Consider the following 21730-nt stretch of genomic DNA (forward strand, 5'->3'; position numbering starts at 1 on the left):
GACCGAAGGGGAGGCCAGCACCCAGATATGCTAGGCGGTTATCCAATTAAAATAGACCGAAGGGGAGACCAGCACCCAAATATGCCTGACATATTATGTTATTGTATGGTATGTGGTATGATGGGGGAAATCACTAAGCTTAGTACTTACATTTTTTTAGTTTTGTTTTAGGTACCTCTTCAGCAAAGGTGAAAGAGCTGGTGCGGTAGCTGTACATCACATGCACACTAGATTTCCGCACTATGTGATCCATGGGATTGTACTCTGATTTATTACTATTTGATGATATGATTATGGGACATGTTTGTTATGGTTTATGGATTGATATGCAATCGACACTGTTTTGCTAAATGATTTTATAAATTACTTATTTAAATACAAAAATTTTGACCTTGAAAATTGGGGTGTTACATGTAAAGTGACAAGTACATTTACATTACTCAAATGGCTCTAAGCTTAAATTATGAGAATTCACTGTTCAACTTCATCGTGAAAGAGGGAACTAGTTTCAAAGGTCTGGTGGAGTACTCCGGACTCACGGAGGTACCACATCGGCTCATCCAACCTTGCAACAAGCGATTCGACAAGCAAGAAGCAGCCTCATCATCTGAAAACATGATCATTGATCTATCGGTGCTTAATGGTCCTAACCATGATCAAGTGGTCAAGGCCTTAGCCAATGCTGTTGAAAATCTAGGTTTCTTTCAGGTGGTGAACCATGGTGTGCCTTTGGAGCTTCTAGACTCGCTTAAAATTGCAAATCACTAGTTTTTTTATCAGTCAGCTGAAAAGAATGCAACATATCTCACGAGGTGAGTAATAATCCGATGGTCATGTATGCAATGAGATTTTTTCCTAAGAAAGAGAAGGTTAGGATGTGGAAATATTTTCTTAAGATGACATACACCAATGCTACTGATGCCCTTAAGTTTTGGCCTAATGAATGCAAGTAAGAACCCACCTCAAATTAGTCAAAAATTTTCATGAAACCCCTGATGATCGACGATTATGTGTATTGTAGTTTTTTAGGGAAGTGGTGTTGGAGTACATAAACACATCAATGGAGACGGTGAATAAAATATTACAATCACTAATTGTAAGCTTAAGAACTCATAAACAGACATTAGGGTTTCGTTTGGAAGGGGTGGAGGCTGAATATGATACCATATGTTATGAGTTAAGGTCATTAATGTTGGATTAGATGTCTAAGACCGTAACTATTATTGGTATGTATTCGACTCGAGAGTATCATGGTCCATTTGGGTTGCATGGCATCAGAACAATTGGATAGACAAAATGAGAAAAAGGATACTTACGATTTATATTAATATATTATAAGTTCTAATATATTAATATGAAATCATTTATTTAATTAGTATTGATCAAGAATTAATTTAGTGATCAAAATGAACTAATTAAATATGGAATCTTATATATATATATAGGATGGGCCAAGTTCATTTAGGTTGGGCTAAGCTTGCATGGATAGTCCATGGAGTTTTTAACCTATGAATCGTATGGAAATGAAAGGTCATGGGTATTAGGGTTTACATGAATGTAACCCTAATCCTCCACACTATATAAAGGGGTCTATAGTGTATGAAACGGGACTAGTATGTGTACACAAGAGAGGATGAAACCGATTTTGGAGCAAGTATCCTTACTCACAAGTTATTCCAATTGTTTTTGGTGTTGTGTGAACCATTTGAGGTGCAACACTTGGGGCACTAAGCTCTTAAAGTTTCAAGACTTTAAGCTTTATCAAAAGGTATGTCATTCTACTAGATTCTTGTATTGTATATACTTCATATTATGCTAGTTAGGATGAAACCTTGGAATATTGAATATTTGCATACATAATAGAGAAAACATAGATCCAAGGTTTATAGGGTTGCATGTACACCATAGGAGTGTTAGAATGCTAAAAACCCATCAGTGGTATCAGAGCCTAGGCTTGTTTTCTTTATAATTTATGCAAATTGCTAAAAAAATGTTGAATTTATGCACACCGCCCAGTTGACTCGCCGAGTCCATCATGGAACTTGATGAGTCCATGCATATATTCAACCAACTCGTCGAGTTAGTTCTTGCACTCGACGATTTGGTAGGCCTGAGTGCAGATTTTCGAGTTTTGGTGTTGGAATTGGTCTATAATCATTACCTTAAACTGTTTTGGATTTATAAAACCTATTTTTGATGTGGTAATGAATATGGTGAACCAATTTCAAGGTTATTATCAATATTTCATGTTTTATATGTGTTTATATAATTCTTGAAATTGTTGATATGATTGTTCATACACTTATGAGTTTTGGTAGAACATAAGAATTATTTGCAAATTGTTTGTTAGTTAATTCTTGATCTAAATGTTTTTTAATGGAGTCCATAATTTGTCCTCAAGTTATGGATTACCAAAAGTCATTTATTTTAAAGATCCATCAAAAACCCATAGGTTACATAATTGAAGAGTCTTTCTCATAACTAGTTTTATGGACTCCATAACTTGTCCTCAAGTTATGGAAGTTCAAGAATCTCTTCATTAAAGTTTTAAAATATTAATCAAACTCATAAGTTATGAAAAAACAAAAGTTTTTGAATTGTTCAAAACTTGCCCTCAAGTTTTGGAATTTGTAAAGTCTCATACACACTTTAATTCCAAACCATGGAGTTTTAAAAGTTAAAATTCAACCCTTATACTTTATAGTATTATAAGTTAATTATATATATATATATATATATATATATATATATATATATATATATATATATATATATATATATATATGTATAAGAGAAAGTCAATCTTACCGTTAGTAGGCCTCATTCATGCAGTCGATCTATAAGGGGGGTATAAGGTTACTATCTATAAAATGGCAGTTTAATGGGTGTCCACTCTCACCCACCGCTTCCTTGACTAGTGGAGGGTCGTTAGCCGAACGGGTAGGACAATGACTATAATTCTCATTAAAAGTATAATGATAAATATAAAGTAACTAAACTTTTTATAAATTCTCAATCTTAGTTACTTTAGGAAAATGTGAATTTGGTGCTAACCCATGAAATTACAATTTGTATCTTACCAAGATGTTGGTGGAGCGTGTGTGGGGAACCAACACAGTAACATGGACTAGTAAGAGTGGCAAAGGGTGACTTAATGTTTATCATAGATCGATGGAGTGCATGTGGGTAACCAACACATCCATTAGGTGATAAAGATTAAGGGTACCAAGTTAATTTTCATGGTTATTCACACCTTGTTTGTGATCCTCGGCATCCCAGTCACAAACTTGAGTGGGCACAATCAAGATTTAAACATGTCATTGAAAAGTTCAATGAATCTCAAAAGATCTAGGAGTTTCAAACCAATTAAAACTTAATTCCTATTTCGTTTTTCATGGTGGAAATTGGTGAATCGTCATTCGCCTACCTTCAAATATTTTATAGCGTGGATTACGACATCCCTCTTCCAAGTTATAAAATATTGTGTTGGGTCCTAGCTTTAATATTTCATATTGAGTGTTCTATTAAGGCCTTAAATCAACAAACTTAAATTTATCCCATTGTAGATGTCTAATTCAGACAACTATGATCTTCCCAAATCTCTTGGAACAAGCTTTCCTAATGAACATGATGTCTCGCGATTGAATCATGGAAATCATACTTCTCTTCCTCCACCTCCTCCATTTATTCTCCGTGACCCACAAGCTCGAAGACTTGAAAAGTTCAAGATCACTCAAGCCCTACTTGCAATGAAACATAAAGATGGAAGACATGTGTGTACTCATGTCTTAGAGATGAAGTCACACATTGATAGGTTAAGAATGTTGGGTGTCGTTATCCCAAGGAAGTTGGTTATTAACTGGGTTCTTCAGTCATTTCCAGAGTCATATAGTGAATTCATTAAGGGCTACTATGTGACAGATCACGACATGACCCTTATTGATCTTTCTTATTTGCATATTGTTGCTGAATCAGGAATATTTTGGGTGCACTGGAAAAGTAAATTTGGGTGGAAGGTCTATTTCTCAACCTTCCATGGACATTGACAATGGTAACATTGGAAGTCCAGAAAAGCTTTCTCTTCCCAATGGAAAGGGATCAACCTTGATCAACTCAGTTGACCAAAAGGTAAACAGAAAGGCTAAGTCTGTGATAGTCCCGTGTACCATTCCCAAAGAGTCTATATGTTTTCATCGTTGAGAGAAGGGCATTGGTTGCGAAGCTACCCTAACTACCTGAAAGATCTAAGAGAATGAAGAATCAATAAGTTTGACTCTGTTTCAGATAAGTCCACTATCTAACTCTGTTAAGTTCCTAGTTGATGATTCTTAATACATGATGTGACTAGGTTGCATTTTGATGTTTGACAGGATCAAGCAAAGGGAAGAAAACTTAAAAGAAGAGTATGTTGAATCCGATCGCGAAGATAGATTTCAATTGCATGGTTCGAAGATCGGATTTTGAGCTACTACTTCGGAGTTATGATAGATTGCTAGGAAATATGTAATAGCATAGGATTCATTTAAAGTTGCATTGTAAGCAAAAAAAAATCCGCATTTTATAAATAAATAAAATTTTGTTTTACTTTATTTTATATCTCCTTGCAATCACATTTATGAAAAAATTGATGCTTGTATGTTTCTAGCTATATTGGAAATATGAATTTGATTCGTTTATTTGTGGTAGTGTCTAGATTTACAAAATAATGAAAGATTCTCATAACCCAAGTTTCAATTGGACCGAAACTCGGAATCATGCAAGTTGCATTGTATGATGAATGAGAACTTTCATCTTTGGAAATTTAAGACTAATTCATTGTTCACATGTATATGTCAGTTAAGTGAAGGACAAAGGGATCAGGTACACTTGGTTGTGCACTAGTTAGGTCCACCACAAAGATCGATAAGATTATTCGTCACGATTTACTAAAGTTTAGTGAATATGGTAATACTTACAAGCTTAAGTATTATTCTGAAACATTGGAAAAGTTTCAATGTATGGCAGAACGAATGAGAAGAATCAAATTTGGCAGAAAGATAAAAGTTTCTCAAATCTGAAAAGATGGGAGGGTACTTTAGTATCATGTTTTATGATCATCTTAATGATTATGAGATCATATCACAATTAATTCTCTAAGGATATATTAATGCATTCACATAGCTAAGAAGGGGAGTCATGAATTATTGAAGTGATTAAATCAAGAAAATGAGTCATACTTCGTTCCAAAACAATTCTTAGAGTCATGTTCCAAGATTGTAACTTGAGTGACATATCTTAAAAATGGTTTATAACATTTGTCAAATGTAAGAGTAAAATGTGTTCTACTCTTGTATATTTGAAATTAGTAAGTTGTAATATTTTGGAGAAAACAAAAACCAACTAATGCTAATTGTCAAATGTAAGAGTAAAATGTGTTCTACTCTTTTGAATATTTGTTTGTTAAGAAATTGTAAATATCTAAAGAAACAGAAGATCTAAAGTCACTCAAATAATAATAATAATAATAATAATAATAATAATAATAATAATAATATCAAATATGAGATTTCTTGAAACTAATAAAAAAATGAAAGCATCTTTCTTAGAAAACGTGACATATAGGGAAACAAAAAACCATTGATATTAAATACAAACAATTATAATTTCAATAAGGTTGGGAGTGGTGAGGGGAGCATCATAGTTTCACCTTAGCCAAATACCCTCTTTCTTGTTTGTAACTTGGGAGCGCATTGCCAAGGAGAGAATAAATTTTGCTATGTCGAGATGGAAGAACGGTGTTTTCAAATCCACAACAACCTTCATATCCTTTTTTTGAACTCACCTTCCTTTCTATTTTCTGTAGCATAACAAAAATTGAACAATAGCATCTTTTTTGAAATTATGGAAAAACATTAACAATTTGAAATTTTTTGGGAAAAAAAAAATCAAAAGCATCTATGTTAAAGTTATAGAAAAACAAAAACGTGACATATAGTAGGAAAACAGAAAACCATATATATATATATATATATATATATATATATATATATATATATATATATATATATATATATATGCTTAGATTATTCTATTATAACTAATTATTATGTGGAAGTAGGAATGATTGTGAACCAATCATTTTATTTATTTTAAGAAAAATCATTTATCCATATTGTTGAATTAAAAATAAATAGAATAATATCATTTATATAAAAGAAGGGTAAAATTGTATATTTACATTACTTTTAAATTAGGTAACATAAATTTAAAAATGGATTTTTCTGAATTGTTTTTATTATATTTCTTTTGAATTCTATTTTTTTTTTAATTAATTCGATTAGAATTCTATCAAAATTTTATTTTGTTATAATGATGTTCTATGAAATTGTTTTGTCAGAATGTTATTCTACTAGAATATTATTGAATAATAATAAATTTTTTGAACCTACAGTTGAATAATAACAACATTCTTGAAAAAATATCATTCTCAAATATAAAATTCTTGTTACATTTAGTATAATTAAACATATTCTAACAGAATGTCATCAAAATGCATACAATTCTTTAAAAATATCATTCTCAAGTATACAATTCTTGAACAAATTCTTAAAAAATATCATTCTCAAAATGCATATTCTAATAGAATGTCATCAAAATGCATAAAAGTCTTAAAAAATATCATTTTCAAATATACAATTAGTTAGAATACAATGCTTGTGAACATGATGCACATGTTTCAATGCTTCTTGGTGTTGCCAAAATCTTGAAACACCTAGAAAACGAATTACAGGTAGGTAAACTAATCATAAAGACCAATTAGGGTTCGATTGATCACCTCAAAAGTAATTAACTTTGGATTAATTAATTAATTAGGGCACTGAGGTATTGATATTTCAACCGGTTGAGGAATAAGGCGAAAGAGCAAAACAGATGATCAAAGAAGGTGTTCTTGAAAATATGGAGGCCATTTTCGGTCTACTTTTAGTCCTATTCTCGGATTCTGATGTCGTTGCATCTAGATCTGACGACTTCTTGGCGGGTGTGGCTTTTTCAGGGCGGTGATCCATGTTAAAGGAGGTCATGCCACCATTCCTCAAGATTCCGTAATTGATCCAATTTTGGATGTTTCAGCTACAGTAATTAGCTTACAACATATTGTATCTTGAGAGGCTGATCCCTTAGATATACCTGTAAGAAACCGGATTTTAAACACAAACCCTAATCCATGATATCTACCCTTGAACATTTTTTATTGACAGTTATTTTGCAGGTTGTTTCTGTAACAATGTTGGATGGTGGAATTGGGCTTAATGTAATTGCAGATTCAGTCTCCATTGCTGGTACTTATAGATTTGTTAACAAAAAAAACTTCTATGCACTTGCAGAAGGAATACAATAGGTGATCAAAGCTCAGGCGTCTGTATATCGTTGTTCATCTACAATTGACTTTGAAGGTCCGAATATCCAATTTAAGAAATTTAGAAAGTCGATTTCGTTCTTCTCAGCTTCAATCAAGAACAATGAAAAGAAAATAGAAGAAGAAGAAGGAACAACCTGGGATATTCAAGAAAAAACCACCGAGCCATCTCCACTGTTACGGATTGTTGTTGTTGGTTCGTCCCTTTTGTTGCTTCGGTTCGCCGAACCCAAGAGACGGCCCCCTCCATTTTGCGATCGATTAGCCACCACCGAGAATCGACACAACTTCTTGCTTCATTCTTTTTCTTCCGTTCGGACTCATCAACTCTGGAGACCATCAGACTCCTCCTGCTGAACAACAAGCAACACAAAACCACCAGATTTGCGACTTGTTTGGGTTTCTGGTAGAAATCGTATGTTCTCTGGTGAAGAAGGCATGGAACGAGATTTAGGGTTAATGTTATTAAACCGATTCTTATTTAAAAGGAAATTAATTGATTTAAAGTTACCAAAATTAATTATTAGCTAAGATTATAATTTTACCCTTATTTAGGTATTTGAAATGATTTGTTCACATTCATCCTTACATCCATACAATATTTAGTTAGAATATCTGTGTGTGTGTGTGTGTATATATATATATATATATATATATATATAAGAAATTTGATAGAAAATGGTAAGAGTTTCTAAAATAAATAATATAACGACAACAAAATTTCATTTTTCAAACCTGATCGTCTCTAAATTATCAAATTTGGTAGTTTGAAAAGTACGTTTTTGTTGTTAGAGTATCTTAAATCCACTTTCATTTTTCATTTTTCTCACATTCTTTTCCAACACTTCCCCATTTATTCATTCCTTTTGGTGGATATAAACAGTATTACACAAAATATAGTGTTATATTATTCATTTTTCCAATTATGAACTATGTGTTGTCAGTTTAGTCTCTCTGTTTGTATATTTATACATTTATTGTTTATTTTTACATATTAATTATAATTTAAATGTAATATTTAGTACTTATAATATATTGTTATATATTAAATTATATTAATTAATTATAAATATAAACTTTGTTTTTTGATCATCAAAATTCATATAAAAAATTAAATACATATTGTAATTTTAAAAAAAAAAACAATAAGGAATTTTACAAAAGTTTATAAATGTGTTATAAATATAATCTTTTTATTTAATATTATTATAATAAAAAAAATATAGATTATATATTTGTTAAAAACAAATTAATAAAAAGAATACGTTTGACCATCTATATAAGTTGGAAAAATATAATATATTTTTTGGAGTAAAAATAGGATAAAAAATAAAATAGATTTGAAATAAAATATTATTTACCTTATTTTTTTATTTTATTTTTTAAAAAATAAAATAAAAATAAATCGGAGATAGTCTTAGCCCATGTCTCAAATTTGTTTGGACCATGTATATTATATAGAAAATTTTAATAAAAATAAAATTTAAAGGAATTCATCCACAAAAATAGTATATATATATATATATATATATATATATATATATATATATATATATATATATATATATATATATATATATATATATATATATATATATATACTTAATTAGTCGGTGTCATCTTACACCAAACCTCTCAAATAATGGCCCTAAGCTTCAATGATGAGAATTCACTGTTCAACTTCGTTGTGAAAGAGGGAAATGGTGTCAAAGGTCTGGTGGAGTACTCCGGGCTCACGGAGGTGCCACCTCGGTTCATCCAACCTCCCAACGAGCGATTCGACAAGCAGCAAGCAGCCCCATCATCTGAAAACATGATCATTGATCTATCGGAGCTCGATGGTCCTAACCACGATCAAGTGGTCAAGGCCTTAGCCCATGCTGCTGAAACTCTAGGTTTCTTTCAGGTGGTGAACCATGGGGTGCCATTGGAGCTCCTAGACTCGCTTAAAACTGCAACTCACCAATTTTTTGACCAACCAGCTGAAAAGAAGGCGACATATCTCAAGGAGGTGAGTAACAATCCGATGGTGATGTATTCAACGAGTTTTGTTCCGGAGAAAGAGAAGATTTGGATGTGGAGAGACTTTTTTAAGATGACATACACCAATGATGCTGATGCCCTTGAGTTTTGGCCTAATGAATGCAAGTAAGAACATCAAATTAGTCAAAAAATTTCAAGAAAACGATGATTATTATGTGTATGCTTGTAATTTTGTAGGGAAGTAGTACTCGAGTACATAAAGACATCAACGGAGATGGTGAAAAAACTACTACAAGCACTAATTGAAAATCTGGGAGTGAAACTAAACGATTCAGGACTTGATCCATTTATAGGTTCAAAGTCAGTGCACATGATCTTCTACCCGAAATGTCCAAACCCCGAGTTAACTATAGGAGTTAAGAAGCACTCCGATATGGGCACTCTAACAATGCTTCTACAAGATGACATTGGTGGATTATACGTTAAAAAAGCAGGTGAAAACGTATCATCTGGAAACGAGGAGTGGGTCGAGGTTCCACCCACCCCTGGTGCTCTAGTCATCAACGTTGGCGATGTGTTACAGGTTAATTTCATGCTATGACTACGTAATTTCCTCCTTAAATGCATAATAATAACTTAGATTTGGTGTTTTCATGTGTTAGATTTTAAGCAATGGAAAGTACAAAAGTGCAGAACACATAGTGCGAACCACAAGCACTGCATCAAGAGTGTCGATTCCTATATTCAATGCTCCGGTTCCTGTAGCAAAAATAGGACCATTTCCGGAGCTGGTGGCTCGTGATGGGGTCGCTAGATACAAGGAGGTCACATACAAAGAGTACACGAACAACATCATGCAGAAACCCCATGGAGGAAAGATGGCTCTTGAATTCGCGTCTGTTTAAGCTTTTATTCTCCATTTTAGTGGATTTGTTGTTTGTAATAAAAGAGGAGTGGTGTACTCAATTCACTGTGGTTTGCAATTTATTTACCAAAATATAAAAGAAATTTTGTCAGACTTTTATACCAAGAATAGAAAGCAGGTGACCCAACAACCTAAAATACGATTTCTTTTGGAAATTAAATGGATCAAATGTGTGCTACTGATTTTTAAGGTGCTCAAATAAGCGAGCAAATTGGGTTTAAGGGACTGTGGAAACAAAGGGAAAACAGAGAAAAAACAGTGGAATAAGAAGCTGAACTGAAATAAAGTTATTTTACCCCAAAATGAAAAAATTTACATTAACCAGGAGAGGAAAATAACTGCTACTTTCTGTTACTTTTCTACTTCAAAAACAGCCTAATAGAACTTGTATTCAAAGCAAAATAATAATAATAATAATAATAATAATAATAATAATAATAATAATAATAATAACTCATTCTTCAAATCAAGGGAAACATGGGCCAAGGAATGGGTGGTTAGTGGTAACCCCTTTTTTGTCGGATCCGTAAAGAGTGGCAGATTTCTAGATAACCTTTTTTAAGAGCACTCTTAATAACCTTTTTTAAGAGCACCCGGTATGGGTCTTAATAACAGTGTTATTGCCGATGTGGAGACCTAAAAACATGGTTATAACGGGTGAACACCGCCTCCCTTCCTATTATATCCGGTTAAGAGCTCATCTCCTTGCCGTTACCATAGGAAGAAATGGGGCAAAATGGCTATGTTGACCGTTTTTGAACAGTCATATTCTTAAAAAAAAATCATTTTCTTTACATATAAATACATTACACTCATATATTTTTTATATTTTTATCTTCTTTCTCTCTATATTTTATACATCTAACCAAAACTTAAACACATAAAAATGGATCAAAATCCAAACACCCCTCCACCAAACCAAAACTCAAACACACAACCACTCACAACATCTCCTATCGGGTTTGCCGATTACGAGAACTACTTTAGCCTTCTATCGTCTCAAGCTTCACCACAAATCTCCTCTTTCAATCCTGCATCACCACTACTCCAATTTCCTAACTCACCTTATCTTCAACAAAATCTTTTCAGCCAAAATTCAAGTTTACAACAAAACCTTTTTCTCATGCAACCTCAAACATAACCACAACAACCTCAAACACAAGCACCACCTCCAACACAACCATCGGTTGAAACGTAAGCGAGAGGTAGTAAGAGAGGGAAAGGAAAAGGAAGAGGGAAAGGGAAAGCTATAGCACTTGATACGGAAAATGAGGAAGCTCCACATTGGTCGCTACCAGATGAAGAAAATGCTTTGGCGCAAGCATGGTGTGGTACTTCAAAAGACGAATGTCGTGGAAATGGGATGAAGACATGTGCTTATTGGGAGGCGGTGCTCAAAAACTTACACACTATATTGAAGGAAAAACTGTATCGCAATACGGACATGCTTAGTAGCAAATGGACTCAAATTAGCAATCGGTGCACAGAATTCAATGATATTTACAACCGGCTTGAGGCGCACCAACAAAGCGGAACGAACGAATTTGATTTATTCAAAGCTGCAAAAGAACAATATCGGGTCGAAATGGGACATGTGTTCGAGTTCGAGAAAGCGTGGGCGTTGGTGCAATTTGATCCAAGGTGGAAAAGAACCCATACATCGTTGGAAGTTCAATCAAAGAGGTCTTGAAATTCGAGCTCGGATGCACGAACTCATATCAACCTAAACGCCAACACCGATGAGATCCCGGATGATATCGAGGAGATCTCCCCACCACGAAGACCGCCCAGATGCGACAAAGCGAGACACGCTGCAAGGCATTCAAATGAGGTTGAAGCGAAAGCAAAAGATGCGGCGGAAACGAAAGTAAAATTCGATGGGCACAATTTATCATAAAAAGAAAAAAATGAGTTGAAACACCGCCACTTGGAATTCCTAGAAAGACATGCATGAGAGAAGCAAGAGCAAAAAGAGAGAGGACTAATGACACAACAATTGTCAAATACTCGGACTAGCAAGGATGGTTTGTCGCCTTAAGATCTAGCGGTGCTACAAGAGATCAATGATCAAATTAGAAAGAAGTATTTGGGTTAATTAAGATTAGTAGTAAAATGTTATGGTTTTAGGTGTAATTTAGATGTTATTTGGGTTAATTATGACTAGAAAAAAATGTTATCTTCTAAAATTAATGACTTTTTTTTATTGTAATCTTAATTTTAGTATTTAGAAATTATATGTTTTTTTGTTTTTTAAATATTATTGTTTATAAAAATATATTTATTTTATTAATTACCAAAAAAGAAACACGAAAAAGAAAAAACAAACAAAACTCGAAAAAAAAAATATGACATGGAAAATATTTGTGTTATAACATTGTTAGAACATGAAAACCATTTCCTCTTTTGGTGTTATAACACCATTGTTTATATGACATATGAGGTGATAATATATTGGTGTTGCATCTAGTTGCCCACACACAATACTCTAATAACATTTGACTTTTCCAAGTGTACCGTATGTTTACCATATTAGCCGGAAATTTTGATTTTATATGAGTTAGATGTTACTTTATAAAGATGAAAATCAGTTAGTTTAAATAAATTTAAAAAAATATATGTTTTTTATAATTAATTAAGGTTTTATTTGAAACTTTTTTAAAAAAATCCAAAAACCTAATCTAAATAGTTTTTTAAAACGGTAAATTATAAAATATTCTTTAAAAAACTCAAAAAAAAAATTAGCTTATTAGCTAATCATTAAACAATCAAAATAAATATTCATAACATTTTAATTATTAGGGAACTCTTATAAGAATCCTAGAAGAAGCCAATTATCATGTCCTTGTTTAGATTGAACCAACAGATTGTTTCCAAAAACTCAAATTAAAGAAGATTAATTAAAACAACATTTTTGAATCATTAATCATAAAATTTTGTATTTAAATAATCTTAATATATATAAGTTAAATGATAAATAATATCCAGTTAACATGGTGAGACCAACTCTAGCTCCTAAAAGAGTCCAAGATCTTCATCATAAATTATGCCAGAATATTATTTATCTCGAAAAAATCATCAAATCGATCAAATTCAATCAACACATTTTGAAAAATATAAATAAATCTCTTTTTTGTTTTACCTTTTAGAAATAAAAACCAAATACTAAAAATATATTGTTTTTTTTTTTTTTTGGAATGACAGAGAAGGTAGTATTAGAAGAAAAAAATATTAGAAAAAAGGTTTTTAAATTATACAATCAAAATCCAACTTCTTATCACCATTAGCCAACAAACACATGTTCTTTGTTCATTCCCTTGCCTATATTTCTGGGTAGAATTCGATTTTATGGTTTGACAAAGAACAAAACTTTGGTAGGAAACGTGAAGGCAAAACAAATTCAATTTTTTCAATTTATAAATATCTTTACTAGATATTAATGTTTTTATATGTGCATATGATATCCACCAAATTAGAAATAGTGAAGCGGAATTAACATTAAACTTGGAACTATAAAAGATTACCTTGGAAACAACCATCGATTGAGAAATAACTATAAATCGGGGCTACAATAAAGCCTCTAGTTGTAGTAGAACACAAACCAACGTAGCTCTTTTCCTCTTTCACTTGAAACAAAATAGAAAGCATCAACAACAATCAAGCATCAAACCATGTAGTTTGCATATAACACACACAACACGAAATTATTGAATGTGAAAGTTGTCGTTGATAGCTAGGGATTAATTATTGTCTTGAAAGGAAAGTTACCTTCTTAAAATTGGAAAGTACTGTTTATAATGAATATTCATACCATAGAAAAAAAACATTTAGGCAGTGAACATCTAGGCCTCCATCTAGATTTCTGCAATATTCACTCAAAAAATAGAAGTGTAGAAGTGATGTCAAGTGAGAGAATGTCAAGCGGATCAACCACCAAAATCGAACTTTCTTCTCAAAAAAACTAAAACTTCAATTAAAGCATCAAAAACCCAGAAACAAATAAGCATGGGAAGATAATCGTAATAAAAAAACCTTTATTGAAAATTAATTCTTCAATGAGTTACACAAATCATGCACACAATGAGTTTTTAGAAGGAATGGGTGGAGATTGTGGGTGCATTTATACTAATAAGTCAACAATAATTATGAATTAGGGCTCTAGGATTAGTCACAAAACGTACCTTTAGTAACCTGTAACACCCGTAAAAATTATGCAAAATTTAAACTTTTAAAAACATTTTAAATCTATTAACCATTACAAAACTTGTTTTCAAAATGTATCATATCAGAGTATTCCAGAAACAAAGTCATAAAAAGTGAGGAGTTGTACGATCACGCCTTTGCCTTGCTACGATCCCTTGATGCACCTGAAACAATAAACTGAAACTGTAAGCCTGGAAGCTTAATGAGTTCCCCCAAAATACTCATACCCATAACAATACATATATAATCATAAACAACATACTATGGGTCCAATCAACCATCGGGTTGGAATACCCCAGGCCCTCAACCAACAGGTTGGAATCCCAACACACTATGGGTCCAATTAACCATCAGGTTGGAATACCCCAAGCCCACAACCAACAGGTTGGAATGCCCACATACTATGAGTCCAATCATCCTCGGGATGGAATACTTACAGGCCACAAACAATAGGTTGGAATGCCCAGGTCTATTGGCTTTCGCACAAAGCAGATAAGCCTCAACCACAAAACAAACATGTGCACATATATAACAGATAATCACATGACAGTCTATAAGCAGACAAACCGATTTAACAGATCATAACAACATAGCACATCCTATCTACCAGGATACTAATCTAACGGATCATAGCAACATATAATATCCTATTTACCAGGATACTGATCTAACAGATCATACCACATAGCACATAATACCATCCTATCTACCAGGATACCGATCTAAAAGATCATACCACATATCACATAGTATTATCCTACCCTCTAGGATACCGATCTAACAGATCATATTAGCATACATAACCATATAACGATCCAAAGGGCCGGCCTTGGTGCCTTAGACCCTTGAGTATAGTGAGGATAACTCACCTGACACTGCTGAAGTAAATATGCACAAAAAGACGGAGAAGTTGAGTTTCTAAAAGGAGAAGTAGGAGGTTGATGACGTATTGCGACGTCATGGGAGACCCTGGAGATGGAAGAGAGAACCATCAAAATAATCATAAATAATGAGTTATTGCGATGCATATTGAAAATTGGGGAATTTGAAGGGTTGGGATGTTTCAAACGGTTATCCACTCACCGTCATCAAGAACATAAAAAATTAAATATATATGATCACAAAATTAATAATATTAATGTCAGGATACTTTACATAACTCGGGATTAATAAATGAAGAGGTAATGGTTCATGAGACTTATTGTAGCCTCGAATGCTTAATTTCAAATTGAATGTATGAATATTTGAGGCTTAGCTATCTAAAAATACTAAAGATGTAACATCATATTGGGTTAAGATCGTAACTTCTCAATATAGATCTTGCTTTAGAAACATCTAAACATGATCATGATATTTTTCCGTTATAAAATCATGCCAATTATAATATTTTAATATCAAAACCGAAATCTTGATAGCAAATACACACTAGGTACTATCTAGGGACTATCTTTGTTTGTGATGGGTGTGATGTGAAAAAATAAAAGGATGTCGCTAAACAGTAATTTGTATTGAAATAAATTTCATTTAATGCGTTCATTTTAGCGAGTATTTACAAAACCCTACTGATTAAACCCCCAGTCCAATCGCCAAAATTATCAATGGCTTCCAACATCATCTTTCGACGGTTCAATTCGTTTCGCCATTTTCAAGCTCGACCTTTCTCCTCTGTGTTAAACCCTGATTCTACCACTCCTCTCTCCAGCAAAGAGAAATCACGCGCCGCTCTTTCTCTCCTCAAAACGGAGAAGAACCCGGAGCGCATCATCGATATCTGCCGTGCCGCTTCACTCACACCGGAATCACATCTAGATCGCATAGCATTTTCAATCGCAATTTCGAAGCTCGCGGATTTGAATTACTTGCAGGGTATACATGCTTTCATCGAAGAGTTGCTTACAACACGACCGGATTTGAACAACGAGAAGTTCATCTCTCACGCTATTATCTATTACGGTCAAGCTGGGTTGTTAGACAATGCATTCCAACTGTTTGATAAAATGTCCCAACTGGGTATTGCTCAAAATGCGAAATCTTTAAATGCTCTACTCTTTTCTTGTATGTTTGCCAAGAAATACAATGAGGTGAAACGTGTTTATCTCGAGTTTCCATTGAAATACGGTGTGACGCCTAATCTCGATACATACAACACTGTGATCAAGTCCTTTTCTGAATCAGGTTCATCAAGCTCATGTTATTCCGTGATTTCCGAGATGGTTAGGAAGAACTGCAAACCAAATGCAACCACATTTGGTACTTTGATTGCTGGATTCTACAAGGAGGAGAAGCTTGAAGAGGTTGGAAAGGTGTTGGAGTTAATGAGGAAACATGAAGTTCCCATAGGGATCTCAACATATAACACCAGAATTCAAAGCTTGTGTAAGCTCAAGAAAACAAATGAAGCTAAGGAGTTGCTTGATGGGCTTATGTTGAGTGGAATGAAACCAAATTCTGTCACTTATTGTCATTTGATTCATGGATATTGCAAAGAGGGGAAGTTGGATGAAGGCAAGAAATTGTTTCACAAGATGATTAACAGTGGCTTTAAACCTGATAGTGATTGCTATTTTACACTGGTTAATTATTCGTGCAAAAATGGTGATTTTGAAGAAGCATTGAAGGTTTGCAAACAGAGTATGGAGAAAGATTGGGTACCGAATTATTCGACTATGAAGATGCTTGTTGAAGGGCTTGCAAAGAGTTCAAAAGTTAATGAAGCAAAGGAGCTTGTTGAGAAGATGAAGGAGAAGTTTCCAAAGAATGCTTACATGTGGATTGAAGTAGAAGAGACTTTAGCCAAATTAGAGGATATATAAGATGATATAATGACAATTTATGTGCGTTTTTACATCTTTTAGGGTTAAATGCAAGAAAAGTAAATGTACTTTCTGTTTTTCCTCATAGCATTGTTGTTTAACTTTTTCCTATTATAACATTGTACTTTCTAAATGCTAGAGAAGTATTTACTTTCTATTTTTTCCACATCTTTGGTCTCAAATAGCATTCTAATATATTGATGTTAATATATGAGGAATGAACAAAATCTCTGTTGAATTTCATAACATTACTTTTTAATCTCACAACTAATCTTAGTTTATGAAAACTCAAAAAGACTATTAATAATTGAGGTACTAAAATCATCAAGAAAACTGAAAAAGACTTCTGATAATTGTCAAAGAAGATTTAGCATTTTGAGCAACACCAGGTGAGACATTTCATCAAACAGTTTGGGCATTACCCAATAACCCATGCAGTTTGATTCCTTTGTGTTTTTGGGATAAAAAAAATTGGATCAACAGATAAAAGGGATTGAACCCGACGTGAATCGAACACGCAACCTTCTGATCTGGAGTCAGACGCGCTACCATTGCGCCACGGATCCTGTTGAAATATACGTCGTTTTCAGTGTACTTATCACATATTAGTATTTAACATTTATAAAATAGTAATATGTTTGTTTACATAAAACAAGATTGGCAGATTTTAAGTTGGTAGATACACTTTAAGTAACATTAAATTACGATTTCTTTATAGAGTTTTTTGATAGGTTTATATGTAAACTATGTGACTGTTTCAAGCCATAAATCCATGATACATGCAATTTGACTTAGAATTAGAATCTTTTTAAAACTAAAATGGCTTTGATCGAAAAAAAAGGTTAATCATGGTTTATCCGATTTAAGTAAAATATAATAGTTTTATGAAGTTTATCTTTTTTATAAACATATTATTTTTTTTATATATCCATGTCATACTTGAAAAATATTTAATTTTTTCGTAAAATAAATTTCTCAGGGTCCAAGTGTTCAACATGACTTCGATTTTAGTTTAGACTTTAGAGTTTAGACAACATATATGATAGAGGGAAACTTCAACGACGATATCTTCATTTTTTTTACCCAACAATCCATGCAGCTTAATTGGTTCATTTGTGGTATTTGAAATAACCGAAAAAAAAGGATCAACAGTTTAAAGGAATTGAACCCGACGTGAATCGAACACGCAACCTTCTGATCTGGAGTCAGACGCGCTACCATTGCGCCACGGATCCTGTTGAAATGTACGTCGTTTTCAGTTTAGTTATCCCATATAAGTAATTAAAAATTATAAAATAGTAAAATGTTTTCTTGTATACATCTTCCAACCAAGAAACATGATTAATTTTCACACAAAAGCACACAAATAGTATTACAAAAGAAGACCTTCAGACAACCAGGTCGATTTTATGAATAGAAAGACTTTTCTTAAAAACAAGAAACTCCATTAATGGAGATGAGAGCTTAATTAATAGCTGCAAAATCAAGTGACTTCTTTCCTTCGTGAGCATTCCCAAAGAAGTTGTTCATGTACTCTTGGAATACGAGTTCCCTATATCGAGCAACCCCATCGCGAGCCACCAACTCCGGCAAAGGACCTATCTTTGCCACCGGAAGCGGGACGTTGAATATCGGCACCGACACTCTCGATGCACTGCTTGTGGTTCGTACCCTGTGTTCTGCACTTTTGTACCTCCCATTGCTTATAATCTACGTACAACATCAAAATTCAAAACACCAAACAATCAAAATTTAATTACAAGAGCACCATTGCAATTAAACGTGTGAGAAAATTTAGAATTACGACATGAAATCGAACCTGTAAAATATCGCCAATATTAATCACAAGAGCACCATCGATGGGTGGAATCTCAATCCACTCTTCGTTTCCTGTTGATAAGTTTTCACCTTTTTTCACGTATAATCCACCGATTCCATCTTGTAGAAGCACCGTTAGGGTGCCCATATCCGAGTGTCGCCCCACACCAACGGTCAGCTCTGGATTCGGGCAGGTCGGGTAGAAGTTCATGTTCACCATCCTTAAACCCATAAGCGATTCAAGTCTTGAATCGTCTAAATTCACTCCAAGGTTTCCGATTAGTTCTTGTAATAGCCTTTTCACCATCTCCTTTGATGTCTTTATGTACTCCAGTGCCACTTCTCTACAAAACACAACCATATATACAAATAAACTTATTATCATGCATATGCTGCATGCTAACATAATTTTTCCATTCCAAAGTTAAAAATTCTTACTTGCATTCATTAGGCCAGAACTCAAGAGCATCGGAATCATTGGTGTAAACCATGTTAATATAATCTTTCCATTCCAAAGCTTTCTCTACCTCAGGAACAAAGCTTGTTCCATATTTGACTATCGGACTAGGGCTCACCGCTTTCAGATACACCGCCTTCTTTTCAGGTGGTTGGCTGAAAAACTGGTGGGCTGAAACTTTGAGCAACTCAAGAAGCTTCAATGGTACACCATGGTTCACCACCTGAAAGAACCCTAGGGTTTCAGCAGCATGGGCAATGGCCTTGACCACTTGATCATGGTTAGGTCCATCGAGCTCTGATAGATCAATGACCATGTTTTCCGGCGACGCGGTAGCTGCTTGCTGCTTGTTGATTCGCTGGTAGGGTGGTTGGATGTAGCGGCTGGGGACCTCTGTGAGGCCGGAGTCAACCAGACCTTTGACACCGTTGCCATCTTTTACCACGAAGTTGAAGAGTGTGTTATCATCGTTGAAGCTTGGAGCCATTGGAGAACTGTAAATATGCTTGTGTTTTTGTGCTTGACTGATTAAACATCTCGATAAATAATGCCTATAAATAGTCTTGTATGTCATGGTTTACTTTTTTTTTTTTTTGTCTATTTTATTAGTCATGTTGCGATTCTATTGCTATATGTGTTTAAAGGCATGGTCCAGGCCCCATAAGTAGGCAATGATAATACTCTTTCACCAAACGAGGATTGATAATATGCTATGTAAATTGGCAGTTCAGTTGATTCAATTAAGAATTAACTCATTTATACATTTAAAATAGTTATCAAGAATTAGTAAAACCAATTGGCTTAGCAATAGTAGTCTTTCGATTTCATACTTTGGGCACAGGATTTTCATATATTGGCAGATTTGGTCCTTATATTCTTGGGTTTTAGACTTTGGCCACAAGAGTTTTGTATATTGACAGATTTTGTCCATATATTTTTGTATATTGACAGGTTTGGTCCCTAAAGTTTTGGGATTCAGATTTCAACAATAAGACTTTTGTATATTTCCATCTTTGGTCCATATACTTTAGTATGTTGGCAGGTTTAGTCCTCCCACAAAGTAGGGATTATATCATTCTTGTTACCTTGTGTACTTCATTTTCAATCAATGGGAATATACTAGCCATTTTTCCTGCATAACTTTTTAATCATCTCTTCAACTTAAACATTATAATGTTTGATCACACAAGAAATATTTAAAGTGACTTACGTCGGCTAGTTTTCTAATTCCTACGTTTAAATTGACTTACATGTTTGTTTCATTCAATACTCAACTCTGTTATTACTTATTTGGGCTATTCGTGCGATACTAGGTTGAAATATAAATCTATTTCTAATATAAATTCGAGAAAAAAATACAAATCTATTTTTAATATAAATTCGAGCATATATTGTCTTTTTTATAAACCCATCAAAAATTAAAGAACAAATCAAACCCTAATAAACCATCCTAATAATAGTGTCACTCGATCGCAGCAGTATTGCTCGTCTCTATACTATATATAGCGTGTAGCTTCTTATCATTTTCTTTTGTAACTATTTCAGTCTATAACTATTAGTAGGATTATTCTTCTTTTATTAAAAAAAATGGAATATAAGAAAAACAAAACTAATATATATGATAATTGATGTAGTTAGTTAAGCAACAATCTCTATTCCGAATTCTCCTCTCGGTCTCTACCCCCTCTAATTCTTCCTCACTTTCTCTCCTCTCTCATTTTTGAAGAAAAAAAAGTTCCTAACTCAATTACCAAACACCTCCCGAAAACTCAAATCCATAATTTAGATTCCAATTCCATCGATCCAGATTCATCTTTATGTATATATTCATACATGTATGATTCAAGCATTGCTTATGCAGCTCGAGATGCCTTGATACTCCTTCATTAAGAGGAATGTGATACGGTTGGTGTGATGCAACGTAACCGTAGTTGCCATCATGCAGAGCGAGGTTGCTAATAATGTTATGTGGAGCGGGGCTGCTATGCGGCGATGATTTCGATAAGGTGTCAGGCCAAAGTAGCTAAGAAACGTTATCTCGCCATTCAGCCCCTGAGACTGGTATCTGATGCAGTTGTTGTTGTAGTCACACGCATATGGGATATCATTGATAACCACGTACATATTCTACTTTGCAC

The 21730-nt window shown here is 33.6% G+C and overlaps 3 protein-coding genes, 2 non-coding genes and 1 pseudogene across 5 annotated transcripts; 3 read left to right on the forward strand and 3 right to left on the reverse strand.

The window, feature by feature from the left end:
• Positions 1–435: 435 nt before the first annotated feature.
• LOC145006688 (scopoletin 8-hydroxylase-like) lies at positions 436–7753 on the forward strand (annotated as a pseudogene).
• A 1258-nt stretch (positions 7754–9011) lies between these two features.
• LOC145005499 (scopoletin 8-hydroxylase-like) lies at positions 9012–10395 on the forward strand. The gene is made up of 3 exons (XM_078964584.1): positions 9012–9544; positions 9617–9962; positions 10042–10395. Exons 1-3 carry the CDS (start codon positions 9039–9041, stop codon positions 10282–10284), a joined length of 1095 nt encoding a protein of 364 aa, XP_078820710.1. The 5' UTR covers positions 9012–9038; the 3' UTR covers positions 10285–10395.
• A 5589-nt stretch (positions 10396–15984) lies between these two features.
• On the forward strand, positions 15985–17563 carry LOC145003889 (small ribosomal subunit protein mS79 (rPPR3b)-like). Its single transcript, XM_078962794.1, has one exon. It carries the CDS (start codon positions 16103–16105, stop codon positions 17315–17317), a length of 1215 nt encoding a protein of 404 aa, XP_078818920.1. The 5' UTR covers positions 15985–16102; the 3' UTR covers positions 17318–17563.
• Positions 17564–17811: 248 nt separating this feature from the next.
• TRNAW-CCA (transfer RNA tryptophan (anticodon CCA)) lies at positions 17812–17883 on the reverse strand. Its single transcript has one exon. It is a non-coding gene; the product is annotated as a tRNA-Trp (tRNA).
• Positions 17884–18480: 597 nt separating this feature from the next.
• TRNAW-CCA (transfer RNA tryptophan (anticodon CCA)) lies at positions 18481–18552 on the reverse strand. The gene has a single exon. It is a non-coding gene; the product is annotated as a tRNA-Trp (tRNA).
• A 128-nt stretch (positions 18553–18680) lies between these two features.
• Positions 18681–20105, reverse strand: LOC145005430 (2-oxoglutarate (2OG) and Fe(II)-dependent oxygenase superfamily protein). The gene is made up of 3 exons (XM_078964513.1): positions 19574–20105; positions 19137–19479; positions 18681–19027 (listed from the first exon to the last, which is right to left on the reverse strand). Exons 1-3 carry the CDS (start codon positions 20077–20079, stop codon positions 18782–18784), a joined length of 1095 nt encoding a protein of 364 aa, XP_078820639.1. The 5' UTR covers positions 20080–20105; the 3' UTR covers positions 18681–18781.
• Positions 20106–21730: the final 1625 nt, after the last annotated feature.

This window comes from Lactuca saligna, chromosome 7, assembly GCF_052625555.1.
Source record: "Lactuca saligna cultivar CGN05327 chromosome 7, ASM5262555v1, whole genome shotgun sequence".
Lineage (NCBI taxonomy): Eukaryota > Viridiplantae > Streptophyta > Magnoliopsida > Asterales > Asteraceae > Lactuca > Lactuca saligna.

Bases quoted from the DNA above. Each gene is read 5' to 3' on its own strand.
- LOC145005499 (XM_078964584.1), top strand. From the start codon at position 9,039: ATGGCCCTAAGCTTCAATGATGAGAATTCACTGTTCAACTTCGTTGTG. The intron at 9,545-9,616 runs GTAAGAACATCA...GTAATTTTGTAG, and splicing joins TTTTGGCCTAATGAATGCAA to GGAAGTAGTACTCGAGTACA. The intron at 9,963-10,041 runs GTTAATTTCATG...TTCATGTGTTAG, and splicing joins ACGTTGGCGATGTGTTACAG to ATTTTAAGCAATGGAAAGTA.
- LOC145003889 (XM_078962794.1), top strand. From the start codon at position 16,103: ATGGCTTCCAACATCATCTTTCGACGGTTCAATTCGTTTCGCCATTTT.
- LOC145005430 (XM_078964513.1), bottom strand. From the start codon at position 20,079: ATGGCTCCAAGCTTCAACGATGATAACACACTCTTCAACTTCGTGGTA. The intron at 19,480-19,573 runs GTAAGAATTTTT...TGTGTTTTGTAG, and splicing joins TTCTGGCCTAATGAATGCAA to AGAAGTGGCACTGGAGTACA. The intron at 19,028-19,136 runs GTTCGATTTCAT...TGTTGTACGTAG, and splicing joins ATATTGGCGATATTTTACAG to ATTATAAGCAATGGGAGGTA.